Source organism: Octodon degus, unplaced genomic scaffold (genome assembly GCF_000260255.1).
Source record: "Octodon degus isolate 3935 unplaced genomic scaffold, OctDeg1.0 scaffold00019, whole genome shotgun sequence".
NCBI classification, from domain to species: domain Eukaryota; kingdom Metazoa; phylum Chordata; class Mammalia; order Rodentia; family Octodontidae; genus Octodon; species Octodon degus.
The window spans coordinates 474,581-488,090 of NW_004524595.1; the positions used below are offsets into that span (position 1 = coordinate 474,581).

A 13,510-nucleotide genomic window follows, 5' to 3' on the forward strand; every position below is an offset into this window, starting at 1 on the left:
GGAACTGGGGATTGAACTCAGACCCTTGCACTTGCCAGGGAAGCACTTATTCCACTGAGCCATCTCCCTGGCCCCAAAATGGCAGAAGGATTCCCGCCCACCCCCCGCTGGCTCAGAATGCATTCAGGGCATGTTTGGCTGCCTGGAGTTGTGGGGATCGAACCACAGCAACCTGAGGCTGACTGCTTTGTTGAAGCAGCCACTTAAACAACTGAGCTAAGGGCCGGACCCTGAAATGATTTTCTTGAAGACAGTATAGTTGGGTCATGTTTTCATTTTTAATCTACTTATACTATATATAATTGTATTTATACTATATATAATTAATAATAAATATTCATAAATTAGGTCATAAATCTATCACTTTATTTTATTTTTTTGTTTTCTATTTCTTTTCTCTACTTTTTATTCCCTATGTTTTCATCTTTCTGTGGATTACTTGAACAGTGTTTATTTATCTCAATGTTTTTCAAAATATTATTTAACCTTCTTGTTGGTTGCTCAAGATATTATATTTAATCTACACAACTGAGCACAATCTGTGTGGGTTGTCATTTCACTACTTTTAGTGAAATATAGAATTTTTTCTCTCTTTGCCCTCCCCTATTTATATTAGTTTAATTTAAAATGTTTTCCTTACGTATATCTGGAACTGCACAAGGCAGTGTTATGATAATTATGACTTTTGTTACATTTATCAATAATAATTTTGAAAACTAAAGGGAAGAAAGACCCCTATTACCCCAATTTTTGCTAACCCTTTTCCTTCCTTCTGGTATTCTAAGTCTCATTCTTTTATCCTTTTCTTCTTATTTAGAGAAATTCTTTTAGCCATTCTTTTATTACAGGTTGGCTGGAGCCAAATGTTATTAGTTTGGAGTTAAGAGTTCTTTTCTTTTAGTGCATGAAAGACCGAGGTACCTCCTCTAGCTTTCCAGTTTCTGATGAGAAATTTGTTTTTATTCTGATCAGTTGTCCCCTAAAGACAGGGTATCACTTTCTCTGGCTGCTTTTAATATTTTTCTCTCTTCTAGTTTTCAGATTTTATTTATTTATTTATTTAGTACAGGGTCTTGCTACACAGTTTGGACTCATAGTGATCCTCTTGTCTCAGCTTCCTGGGATTACAGGCGTGAGCCACCACACCTGGTTTTGTGGGGTATCAGAGTGCAGCCGGGGTTCTGGGGCTGGCAGGGCATGCGGTACCAGGATGGTACTCTGGGATGTTATGCTTGTCAAGCAGGTGCTTAGACTACCAAGCTATCTTCCCAGGCCCATTTTCAGAAATTTAAATAGTATATATGGTGTCATGTGTTTCTTTAGATTTATTCTGTTTGAAACTCATTCAGAATCTTGAATTTGTAGCTTTTGAAATTTTGGGAAGTTTTCACTATTGCCTCTGGAGTGCTCCTTAAGCCCCTCTCTTTTCCTCTCTTCCTTTCAGAACTCCAATGATGTGAATTGTAGTTTTTTGTTGTAGTCTCATGGAGCTCTGTTAACAGTTTTTTTTGACCTTACTTTGTCAGCGTAGTTTAGATTGAGTAATGCATATTACCTTACGCTTCAGTCTACTAATTCCTTCCTGTGTCCCCTCTCCTCTGCTATATAATGCATCCGATGTGGTATTTTTTTTTGGTTATTACACTTTTAGCTCTAAAATGTCAGTTTGGTTGTTCTTTATACCATTTGCTTTTTTGTGGAGACTGTTCACCTTCTAAGGCTTTGTAGGGTTTTTTGTTTGTGTCAAGCATGCATAATTGATCATAGAAACATTCCTCTTAGGGCTCTCTTAAAACTGCTCTCAAAATTTTAACAGCTTTATCTCCTCAGTGCTGGCACCTATTATTACTCAATTTGAGATCTTCCTGTCTCTTGTTATAAGTTTTTTTTTTCCATTGAAATCTGGAAAAAAATCTGGATTTTCAATATATAGATAATGGTAATAATGATGATGATGATCTGAGAATTTGGATACTATTTAAACGTTCTACTTTAACTGGCTTTTTATGACACTGCTTCGCAAGGGGAAATGGAGGTGGGTGCCACCACCCAGGGCTGAGATGGAAATGGCGCTGACCTTGTTGACACCGGGAGTGGGGGCAGCTCCTTCTTACTACTGGACAGGGTGGGGCTCTTAATTTGTCATGCTCTCCTTTGACATCATGGTGGACTCTTTATCACCAACTGTGGTGAAAGCTTTAATTCACTTAAAAACAATCTTTTATTTATTTGGTACAAGATCTCATGCTGACTCACAGTGATCCTCCTGTCTCAGCCTCCCCAGTGTTGGGATTACAGGCATGTGCCACCATGCCCAGACTCAGTGGCCAACATGTCATTTGGTACTGGGGATCGAACCCAGGTTTTTGTGCTTTCCAGGGGAGTGCTTAGATCACCGAGCTATCTACTCAGCCTAAAACTTTAACTCTTTAGGCTTCCTTTGATGTGACCCAGCAGGGAAGGAAGGAAGAACACTGTGTCTGTACTTCTGGGTGGGATGGAAATCCACTCATGTGTTCTCCAGTGACTCCACAGGATGTCCCAGGGCTTTCTTATTGGCTACCCAGACTTAAAGTCCCACCTTCCTCCCTAACCTTCCTTGATACCACCGGTGAAGGTGTTAGAGTGTCCCATTGCAGCCAACGAATGTGAGCGTCTAAACTTACACTGAGCTTTTAAAGCCTTGGGTAGGAAAGGGACCCCACAATTTTTTTTTCTATAGTGTTTGGCTGGATTAGGTCAGTTACTAGATAAAAGCTTTCCATTCTGCTAGGCTGCCCTTTCCTTGTCCTCTGGGTAGAGAGACAAGGACTTGTGAGACAGGTTGAGCTTCTTGATCCCTGGTATTTCTGGATGGCCTATTTTTGCTCCAAGTTTGGGATATAGAAGTCAAAAAGAAAACCTCAGGATTCATTGTCAATCTTCCTGTCGTGAGGCCTAGGAGTCTGCCTTTTCTCTTTCTTTTTCAGAATACTCTTGTGCTATGGTAGATTTGAAATTATCACATACAAATCCAGATTTTTAGCGGTACTTATTAAAAGCATGGAGGAGGACGTCCCCATACTATACATTAATGTTGTATTTCTTCCAGGATAGAACCTCAAGAGATGCCAAAGGTGGTTGCTGTGGGTTTTCACACTTAGTCTCAGCGGACACTTATTCAATCCCATTAAAAATGACTAGTTTAAGGTCAGAAGGGAAGTTGTACTCTCCTCCTTCTTGTGGTCCCAGCAACAAGTTTACCTGGATAATGTTTTAAAAACTTGTTAAATCTTAATTTCTTAATCATACTAGTTATGTATTATATACATACAGATTCCTTTTTTCTTTTTTTAGTAACACATTTCATGAAAAGCAGAAGTTTCCTGTTATATCCTTCAGATGCCATCCCTCTCTGCTAGGGAACATTTAATTGGCTCAACTATAGAACTTTACATTTCGGTCTAGTGTTAATTGCTCAAAAAAGGGAAATAATTCTAGTGTTCTCACCATGTGTAACATGTAGTTTTTGGAATGAAAATCATGCAGTGCTTGTTCCCAAAGGTCTTACAAGAGTTTTAATTCCATCCTGTCAATGCCGCTTGAGTGCCTGGGGTGGCAACACAAAGAATATGGCATTCATATCTGCCTCAATAAATCCGTAATGTGACATGGGAGATAGATTTAAAAAAAGGGAAATAGAAGTATAAGTTGACAAAGTTGCAAGGGAGAGCAAAATGCACTTAATTGAGATGTAGAACAAGTTACCTAGGATGACTAAGGCCAAAATGATTAAAGACACATAAATCAATTTGTGGGAAAGAGATTGCACACGGGGAGGCAGAGTACATCTAAAATGAAACCAGCAAAAACAATGAAAGCGACCATTTATCTTCTCAGAGAAATTAGGTGTTACAGCTTTGAGGGAGGACAGAATGCTATAAAGACAAAACAATCAAAGACTAAAAATGAGCTCTTGTGAACTAAGACTACAAAGAGGACTGAAGGAACCTTGAGGAATCTTCCCAAAATAACACTGTGGAAAAATAGGAAAGAAACATCTGAGGATCAGTTTAGGAGGTTTGAATAACAGAAGTTTCATAAATAAGGAATGAAAAAACAAAACCCAGAAAGAAGCTATTAAATAAATCAAGGGGCCAGGGTGATGGTGCATGGCTATAATCCTAGCACTGAGTCAGGAGACTGAGTCAGGAGGATCATTGTGAGGACCTCATGGATTGCATAGTGAGATGTCTCAACCCCCTCAAAAAAAAAAAAAAAAAAAAAAGAAAGAAAACAATTAAGTGTCCCCAAAGAAATTAACACAAATTTTGAGTTTAAAAAAATCCCATCCAATGACCGCCACCACAATAAGGGAAATAAATCTATATTAAGTTGTATTACTGAAACTAAGAAAACTCACATTTTCTAAATGTAATCTCTTTGGGGACAAAGAGATTTTACAGTTTTCAGGAAAGTTCAAACTACTCTTTCTGAGAATTGGAAAAGAATTAACAGATTCTTCTCAGTTTTTGGGTGTTAGAATATATTAGTAAAGTACCTTCAGAATGCAGAGAGGAACGAAAACTGGTTTCAACCTAGAATTCTCGCTCTGTACGGCCAAATTATCAGTCAAGAAAGAGGGTACGATACAGACATTTCAGACATGCCAGGTGTCCAAAGTGTTTTATGGCTTCTTTCTTAGGAAGATGTTAAAGAATGTACCAAAACACATGTGAGAGTAAGACTAACGTGAGGAAAGGCATGGGGTCCAGAGACTGCAGACTCAGTACAGAAAGCGGGAATGGGATTCGCAGACGAGTGCCTGAGAAACCCCGGAGAGCTGACTGGCAGGCTGGGTGGGCAGCCAGCTCGATGCGAAGTGGGCCGGACGGCTCCAGTCACGATCTCTTCTAAGCATTGAAACTGATGCAAGATATAATGCGACTGAACAGAGTGAGAGTGGACTTTTAGCACGAGGGAAAGCTTTTAAATTAGTTTAATAATAAGTACGTAGAAGATGAACAAAAAATTAAGTCAGTGGTAAACTTCAGAGTGAAAAAGTTCTATCAAGAGAGACAGTAGCGCAACTGCGTGGGTTTGCTGTTGCATTTACAGAACTATGATATTGAACTCTTGATGAGATCAAAATGCAAATATGCTGGGGGATGGGAAGTTGATATGTATGTGAGGAAAGAGTAGTAGGTAGGAATGATACCCTCTTTTTCATTGGGGGAAGACAATATAAAGGTCTGCAACTGGAAAAGCGGACATGGGGCAATATGGAAGCATTATTTAGAGATGTGGAGGCTCACCTGAAAGCTACGAGGATTAAGGGGTTGCTGCTAGAGAGTGGAAGGAGGGAAAGAAGAGTGGTGCTGCTTTCATTCACGACTTGCTGAGGAATTTGACTCTTTACTATTTACAGTACAACTTTAATGGAAATAGGAACACATTTACAATTAGTAAAATTCATTAAAATAAAAATTTTAGACTCAGCTATTAATATGTCAGCTTTTTTTTTAAAGAGGCAAGAGAGGGCCTAGGTGGGGTTTCCCCATAGAAGGGGCAGTGCAAAGATTTTATTATGTAGATGAAGTGGAACCATGAAAATGGATCACTGCCCAGGGGAGGAGGGGCCGCTGGGACTTGGAAAAGAGCCCTTGACAGTGGGATGGGAAAGGCAGGCAGGAGTGCAGCCCACGGTGGACCTGTTTTGAGAAACCAATGAAAATTTTAAAATTTTTTTATTAATTTTAATGAAAAAGCAATGAAACAGTTTCAAAACAGGTTAGTTGGACAGTTGCAATAATTAATACATTGCATATTGTTGTCTTCATAGTAGCTAATCAAAGGACAAGATGCAGACACATCTTGTCTAAACAGTATTAGTACAAACCTTTCTTCTCATTGAACTAAAAGAAGGTAGCTTTATATTATCCTATTTTATATATATATTTTTTTTTCACTATAAAATGGTCCTTTATTTATATCCCCCTTTTTTGTTTTGTCAGAGATGGGTGTTCCATTATTGTTAGAGAAGCTGTATTTGGAGAAGTCTTTAAAGGACCTTTTCATATTTGATGCCAGTTCAAATATTGTAGGTACTTGAATTCAGCAAAGTAACCCAATACAGTCTAATAGTCCATAATAGTAGTGGGTTATCAGCAGAACTGGCAATTGTCTGAAGTTGTTGACTTGAGCCTTTTACAGCTGAACATATTAATATGGCTTTACTCTTTATACCTTGTAGTTTTTTCTGCTGGATGGTTAAGACTAAGTTAAAGCAAGACCTATGTAACTAAAAATGTAACTTTTGTATTCAACAAGGCCAGTCAAATCCCCTCAGGATTTACCCTGAAACCATGTATAGCACCTTGCACATCTTTTGTCAGTGTCAGCTATGTGGATGAGTCACAGCCATTGCTTGATCAATTTACTCTCTGTGAAAGCCTGAGAGAATTTTTTCTCTCTAGGTGACTCTCCTTAGGCACACTATATATCATCAATCACTTTCCTCTGTGGCCCCATAATCTCCTTGATCAGAAAATTTGGGACACCACTGAATTACAAGATGTCCAAGCACAGGTTCTCCTATATCCTGAGTCCTCACTGACCTTGAAGGGCTAGGGCCAAAATATTGGCTATCCTTGTAGCCCCTCTTTGAGAAACCAATGAAATTAATGCATTGTTCTCTTCCATTTTGATTTCCTCTGATTCAGATAATGGACCGAGCTCTATTCCACATGGACAATGCCTACAGAATACCTAACATCCGGGGCACTGGGCGGCTGTGCAAGACCAATCTGTCCTCTAATACAGCCTTTCGGGGCTTTGGGGGGCCCCAAGCGATGCTCATTGCTGAGTATTGGATGAGTGAAGTCGCAGTGACCTGTGGGCTGCCTCCAGAGGAAGTAAGCTGGGAATTTGGGGACATGAGTCAGAGTGGGGTAGTGTACACTGGCAGCCCAGTGGCTTTGTATCTCTTATGGGATCAAAGGTGAGTAGGGGCTGCTGAGGAGGCTGGAAGCTTAATTTAAGGTTGTCCACTTTCCCATTCCCAGTCCTCTGCTCCCAACATCGCCTCAGTGTCTCTCTTTTTGGAAAGGTGAGAAGGAACAACATGTACAAAGAAGGGGACCTGACACACTTCAATCAGAAGCTTGAGATGTTCACCTTGCCCAGGTGTTGGGATGAGTGCATAGCGAGCTCTCAGTATCACGCCCGGAGGGTGGAGGTCGACAAGTTCAACAAGTAAGCGCGGGACTGAGGAGTCTGATGTTCTGGGCTTGGGTTGGATGGCTTTCTGCTGAGGCCCAAATACAAAGTTGACAGTTTAGTGGGCAAGTTATGAGACTTGGATTTGGCAACTCAAGATAGCCACCCCTTTACGACCTTTTACGGCCTCGTAATGATCTTCAGCCAGGGCCAGGCAAGCTCCAGCCTGCCCGCAACCCCACAGCCCCATCCACTATGGTTCAGCTTTACATATTCATGTGCCTTTTGGAAACAGCATGTCACTGAGAACACAGACCCCAGAGTTATGGTGCTTGCCTTTGACAATAACCTATAAATTGGGCCTTGGCAAAATTCCCTCTCCCTGGAATAGGTCTAGGTCTCATCCTCTGCACAGTAGGGACTATTATATCGCCACTTGTCTTCTTCATAGAGCTACTCAGACATAAAACAGAGAGAAGGCATTGTTGCCTTTCTCCCTGGGACAAGGACAGCCCAAGGTCATTAGGCACACAGACGCAAGTTCTCAGGTACTGTGGGGATGGTGACATGAATTCAGTATTCCATGAATGAGCTCTGCTACAGCTGCACTTGGGGAACCAGAGCCCAGATTTCTACCTCTTTCCTTTTTGTCTACATGACTGGGACACAATTCAGTTGCGGCAGTGACTGTATCGATGGGCCCAAGCATGTCCTGTCCCAATTTGGTGATTTGGTGTACAGATGTTGACAGAAAGCATATCTAATCTCATATAGCTAGGTGGAGAAAAGTTTGCAAGAATTTCTGTTCTTTTTCTTTTACTCCAGGGAGAATTGTTGGAAAAAGAGAGGACTGTGTATCATCCCAACCAAGTTTGGCATAAGCTTTTCTATTCCTTTTCTCAATCAGGTAATTGCTTTATCTGTTTTATCCATCTCCACTGAACTCAGATCCCAGCTTCCAGTATTATGGGAAATCCTACTTTCTTTTTGCTATTGAAATTTAAGCTGAACTACCCTGAACCTTTGTGCAGTATGTTCCTGGACTTTTAGACCTGGAGCTCTGGAGTCAACCTTTAGTTCTCAGCCTGCCTGACTGTAGGACTGTACCCAGCAACTACACCTTTCTCATCCTATTTCTTTATGGATACAATGAAGACAAAGATAAATGACCTACTTTTCTCCAAGCATAAGGCACAGAGAGAACAATATGAAAGTGTTTTGCAAATTCCTGAAGGGCTATGTGATGAATCAATTACAATTGAACCACACAACTTTTAAAACAAATTTTAAAAAAAAGATTTACTTATTTATTTAGTATAGGTTCTCACTATGTAGTTCAGACTCATAGAGATCCTCCTATCTCAGCCTCCCCAGTACTGGGATTATAGGCATGTACCACCACACCCAGTTTCAATGGCTGGCATGGCATGCAGTATTGGGAATCAAACCAAGGTCCTTGTGCTTGCCAGGCAAGTGCTTAGACTACCAAGCTATCTCCCCAGCCTAACTATACAATTTTTGTCTGGAGTTAATATCCAGACCACTGTTGCTGATTTTCTTTGGCCTGAGTTTCATATTGTTGATGCCAAACTTTATAAAATAAGTTAGGACGTACTTAACTTTGTCTCTGGCACCCTTCTCTTTCCATAGGCAGGGGCCCTGGTTCACATCTATACCGATGGCTCTGTGCTGCTGACCCATGGGGGCACTGAGATGGGCCAAGGCCTACACACCAAGATGGTCCAGGTGAGAAGGTTGCAGACTTTGAGGTCCCCTCCTGATCTCTAATGCTTATTGGGTTGGGAAGGACGGGGGAGGAATATACTGTCGAAACAAGTGGGATGTGCAGGGGCCAGGGAGATAGCTCAGTGAAATAAGTGCTTCCCTGGCAAGTGCAACGGCCTGAGTTCAATCCCTTGTTCCGGAAAAAAAAAAAAAAAAAAAAGTGGGATGTGCAGAAACAGTAACAAGCTTGGGGTCTCAGTCACTCATGGCCTCAGGCAAGTCTGCTCCCCTCTTGACCCTACTTCCCTTATCTATACAATGGAATTGGCCAGGTGATTACAGGGCACACTTTCATTACCTGGTCCTAGGCTTTGCAATGCTGCGTGGGGTGGGCAGGCCATGTGCATGTGGAGGCAGCTGGCTTTCTACACCCCACAAGATTTTCAGCGGGAGGCTAGGATCATGGAACTGGTGGGAGATGGCACACCTGCTCAGCTCCCAAGGAGTGGATATGTTGGAATTATTTTTTTGAGCCAGTTTTATCTTAAAAAGACACTTTCAGTCACCTTGGGTTTTAGCATTTTTTTATCCCACAAAACTACTTTATTCTGTGTTCCTTCAAATTCAGCAGATGTGAGAATATCCAAAATCAATAGGATTCAAAGCTTACAGAATTACTTTCTTGCCTCTGACAGTGAACCCAAGCCTTGTCTTGGGGGGAAGGCAGCTAAGCCCCGTGATAATCTCTTCCCTTGAGGGTAATGTCTTCTCTTCTTGCAGGTGGCCAGCAGAGTGCTGAAAATTCCCGTCTCCAAGATCTATATCAGTGAGACAAGCACTAACACTGTGCCCAACACCTCTCCCACAGCTGCTTCTGTCAGCGCTGACCTCAATGGCCAGGCCATTTATGTAAGGAACTTCCAGGGACCTGTACAGTAGAGGGACAGCTTAGGGCTTGAGGACTGGAGAACCCCCTGGGGTGGGGCTGGAATGGATTCTCTTAGGCTCTTTGCTTCTGCTATGCACAAGCAGGATGCTTTCCCCCAGATGGCACCATATAGAATTCAGAAAGCATAATCACTTCCGTCAAAGCCAACAGGAATGGGCATACAGCAGGTGAGAAAAGGACAGCAGGGATTCTGGGAAGGCACACTCCCTGTTCTTGGAACTGGTCATAAAGATAAAAGACTGTAGTTGACACTTATGGGGCCAGCCTTCTCTCCCACATGGGGGGTAATGAAACAAGGAATTTGATGGAAGAGTCACCTCCATGGTGGTCCCTCAGAAGTTCTGTCTCTGCGAGCCTAGGACAGATCAGGAAGGGTTGTCCAGACAAGGGCTAGTGATGGCCTTTTTGTAGAGTTCTGTGACTCCCACTATGGGTCTTGGCCATTCTTGAAGGGCAGCAAAACACAGCATTGCTGGGAGGTGGTCTTACCCAGACCCTTGGGTGTCACCTGGCCTTTAGGATGCCATTGATGTGTCTAGTGTGTTGATTTTTTAGGAAGCTTGTCAGACCCTCTTGAAAAGGCTGGAACCCTTCAAGAAAAGCAATCCCAATGGCTCCTGGGAAGACTGGGTAAGTCTGAGCTATCTGAGCTACTTTTGCAAATGAGAGATTAGCAATAGAAGCTCCCAGCTCTGACAAGCATATGCAATAATGATATGATCACACATGCAGAGAAGTTGGGGTGGTCTATGTGGCTTCATGGGACAGGTCCAGCATGACCTTGCTGGGTACCTTGCTCTTTGGTTTTGAGTTGAAGGAAGTAACATTAGGAAAAATGTTCATCTGTGATCTTGACAGCCTTGTAGAAATTGAGATGTGGGCTTCCCTGAGCCTGAGAGGGTGGCATGGCTGCAGAACATGCGCCTCATGACGTCTTGAGTCCCTTGGGCCCCATCCCATGCTATGTGCCCAGAAGTTTCAATGGGCTGTGTTCTTCAAATTTCTGTCTTTCTGAAGGCTACCCTTGTACCTCTCCCAACTCTTGAATTTGGGTCTGGTGAGATGCCATCCATGAAATGTAGAAGATAAAGATGTTCCCCGAGAGCTTATAATACTGCAATTTTAGGGATGACAGAACAAATACTCTCTATAAGAGTTAGCCAGTTTCTCTGAATCCTAGACCATATACCTACAAGCAAGAAGCCCTCAGAGGAAAGTTGCAGCCACCCAGTCTCTCTCTCATTGTCCTTTGTTTTTCTCTTTCTTTTTCCTTGATCTCCTCCCTTGCCTTCTTTCCTCCCCTCCTCTTCCATGTTTCTCTTTCCCTGCTCCCTTGCCTCTTGCTCCCTGACCCCTGACTCCTATCCTTTCCTATAGTTCTTCTAACAGGCAGAAATTCCATGACAGCTCTGCTCAGCACCCCTCAACACTGGGAGAGAAGTGGGCATAATAGGATATAAAATACGACTGGTTATGAACCAGGTCACATGGCACAAATCTTCAACAGACTCAAGGAAAAGATACTAGTTCCGCCAGAGCTTCTTCTCTTTCTGTGTTCCACACAACCTGGACTTTTCTTCCCATATTCATAGGCATCATATGCATGAGTGCTGCTTGAATATGGCTTGATTCAGGCGGATTTTGATTTACCATGGACTTGTCAGGAAATTTTGATGTAGTTCAGCATCCCTTGTAAGCAGATGATTCCAGTAAAAAGATAAACTCCCCAACACCCATATTATCATATCATATCGTATGTTATATTCCTAGTGCAGATCCTAGGTCAGAATCGTTTTCTCTAAGCCTTACTTTTCTCATCTGTAAGACATAGTAATTGCATAGATTTTACAGCATAATTACAAAGTGCTAATTAGCATCTTGTACCAAGCAAAGGGCTTAGTAATGGACAGTGATACAAAGAATATCAAGGATGATAAAAGGATGTCAAGAACTGCTTAGGTCTTAGTGTTGTGCTAGTGCAGGGCATATCATAAAAGTGACTAGTTCAAGAAAACATGGATGAAAATCTTACTATTAGGAAACTATGTAAGAAATGTCAAGGTTATCATGTTAAACATGATGGACAACCAGAGTTGCTTTCACAACGGTAGAGTAGGGAGTAATCACCAAGGAGGGGCTGTTAAAGAGCTAATTCTGTGCAATTCATCAAGGGAAGACATAGATTGGGGTAGAAATAGTGGAGGAACCATATGAATGTGGGGACCCTGAGGGGCCGGGAAAGGGCTGGTTAGTGTCTGTGGGCTGCCCAGGGTGAGGATCCCCCATGGCGGAGACAGAATGTGAGGAGAAGTTATGGGAGTGGGCATCACTAGAAGAATAAGGGGATTGGCTTCCAAAATGAAGAGGAAGAGCCCTTGAAAGCGTAGGTTGAGGTCAGCACTTCTGCAAACCATGCTTTCTCCTCCCTGATGACTTTTTCCTCTCCACAGGTCTCAGCTGCCTACTTCGACAGAGTGAGCTTGTCTGCTACTGGATTTTATAAGTAAGTGTGGTCCCGTTCCTGCCCACCCCAGGATGTACTGTAATGTCATCCTAAATCCCCAGTCCTGCCCACTGTGAATATTGCCAGCATTCAGAGAGAGAGAGAGAGAGAGAGAGAGAGAGAGAGAGAGAGTGAGAGTATTTCTACCAAAACTCTCACCATCCTAAAGATGCTCTAGATACGTAGAATTTCCAAACTGTGTGCCATGGAGGCAAAAGTGGGAGCTGCCCTATCAGGACACCCACGTTCTAGTTTTGATCTCACAATGGACTGTGTTATTAGCTTCCTCACTTAAAATATACTGGGCTAATTGCCCCTCCTGCTTCAGCATTCTGCAATATACAGGGCACCTTTTGCTTCAATCTAGGCATCGCTGTACCTCCCGTGTGCCTCTGTACCAGGCCTCAGATTTCTCTACGCAGGTTTTCCTGCAGAAGGGCTAGAGGAGGACTGAGAGCCTGAGGCCTTGCTAGAACATGCAGAGTTCAGTGGAACTTTGGTAATGAGATGCAGGAGGGAACACACAGCTTCTGCAGCCTTCAGATTCAATAGCAATGTGAATTGCTAGCAACCCTGTCCACCTGGCCTATGGTCATGCTTGTTGTCAGTTGATATTTTAGCTATTTCTGGGAATTTAATTAGGATCTTTTCTCTCACAGATCAATAGATTAGAAAAATAGCTCAATGCTTGCTTTAAAATGTGTTGCATGAATGTGTGAATGTATATGAACATATACTCTTGTATATTACATATAATATTAGATGGAACATTTTTCTTTTTATCTCCAAGTTATATAATATTAGACCAATCTAGACCTAGATGAATGCAGGTTTTTGCATAAGTTTCTGTTACATTTTTGGAACTCATAAAACTAGGGTTTTACACAGGTGGATCTAGATGAATGTGGTGAGCTTAGAGGTCAAAGAAGGTTGTAGCTTTCCTGGGAGAAGTCTTTTCCCCAGCTTTGTATTGGCTTTGTTTCTGTGTGGATTCTGGTTATATCATCCATCTACAGCCATACCAACTTGAACACACCCAATCTTGCCTGATTATATAATCCATTCCTATTTACTTCTGTGTAATATATAAAATGACATAGGTATAGTGTACTATATTGTGGGTGTATTCATAGGGT

At 42.1% G+C, this 13,510-nt stretch overlaps 1 protein-coding gene across 1 annotated transcript in view; it reads left to right on the top strand.

Moving 5' to 3' along the window:
• Xdh (xanthine dehydrogenase) overlaps nt 1-13,510 on the top strand; it is a 79,931-nt gene that overhangs the window by 58,605 nt on the left and 7,816 nt on the right. Inside the window, exons 25-31 of the mRNA XM_004627375.2 lie at nt 6,702-6,893; nt 7,088-7,233; nt 8,023-8,104; nt 8,848-8,943; nt 9,703-9,831; nt 10,427-10,501; nt 12,322-12,374. Coding sequence (XP_004627432.1) covers nt 6,702-6,893; nt 7,088-7,233; nt 8,023-8,104; nt 8,848-8,943; nt 9,703-9,831; nt 10,427-10,501; nt 12,322-12,374 — 773 coding nt within the window. The remainder of the gene's footprint in view (nt 1-6,701; nt 6,894-7,087; nt 7,234-8,022; nt 8,105-8,847; nt 8,944-9,702; nt 9,832-10,426; nt 10,502-12,321; nt 12,375-13,510) is intronic.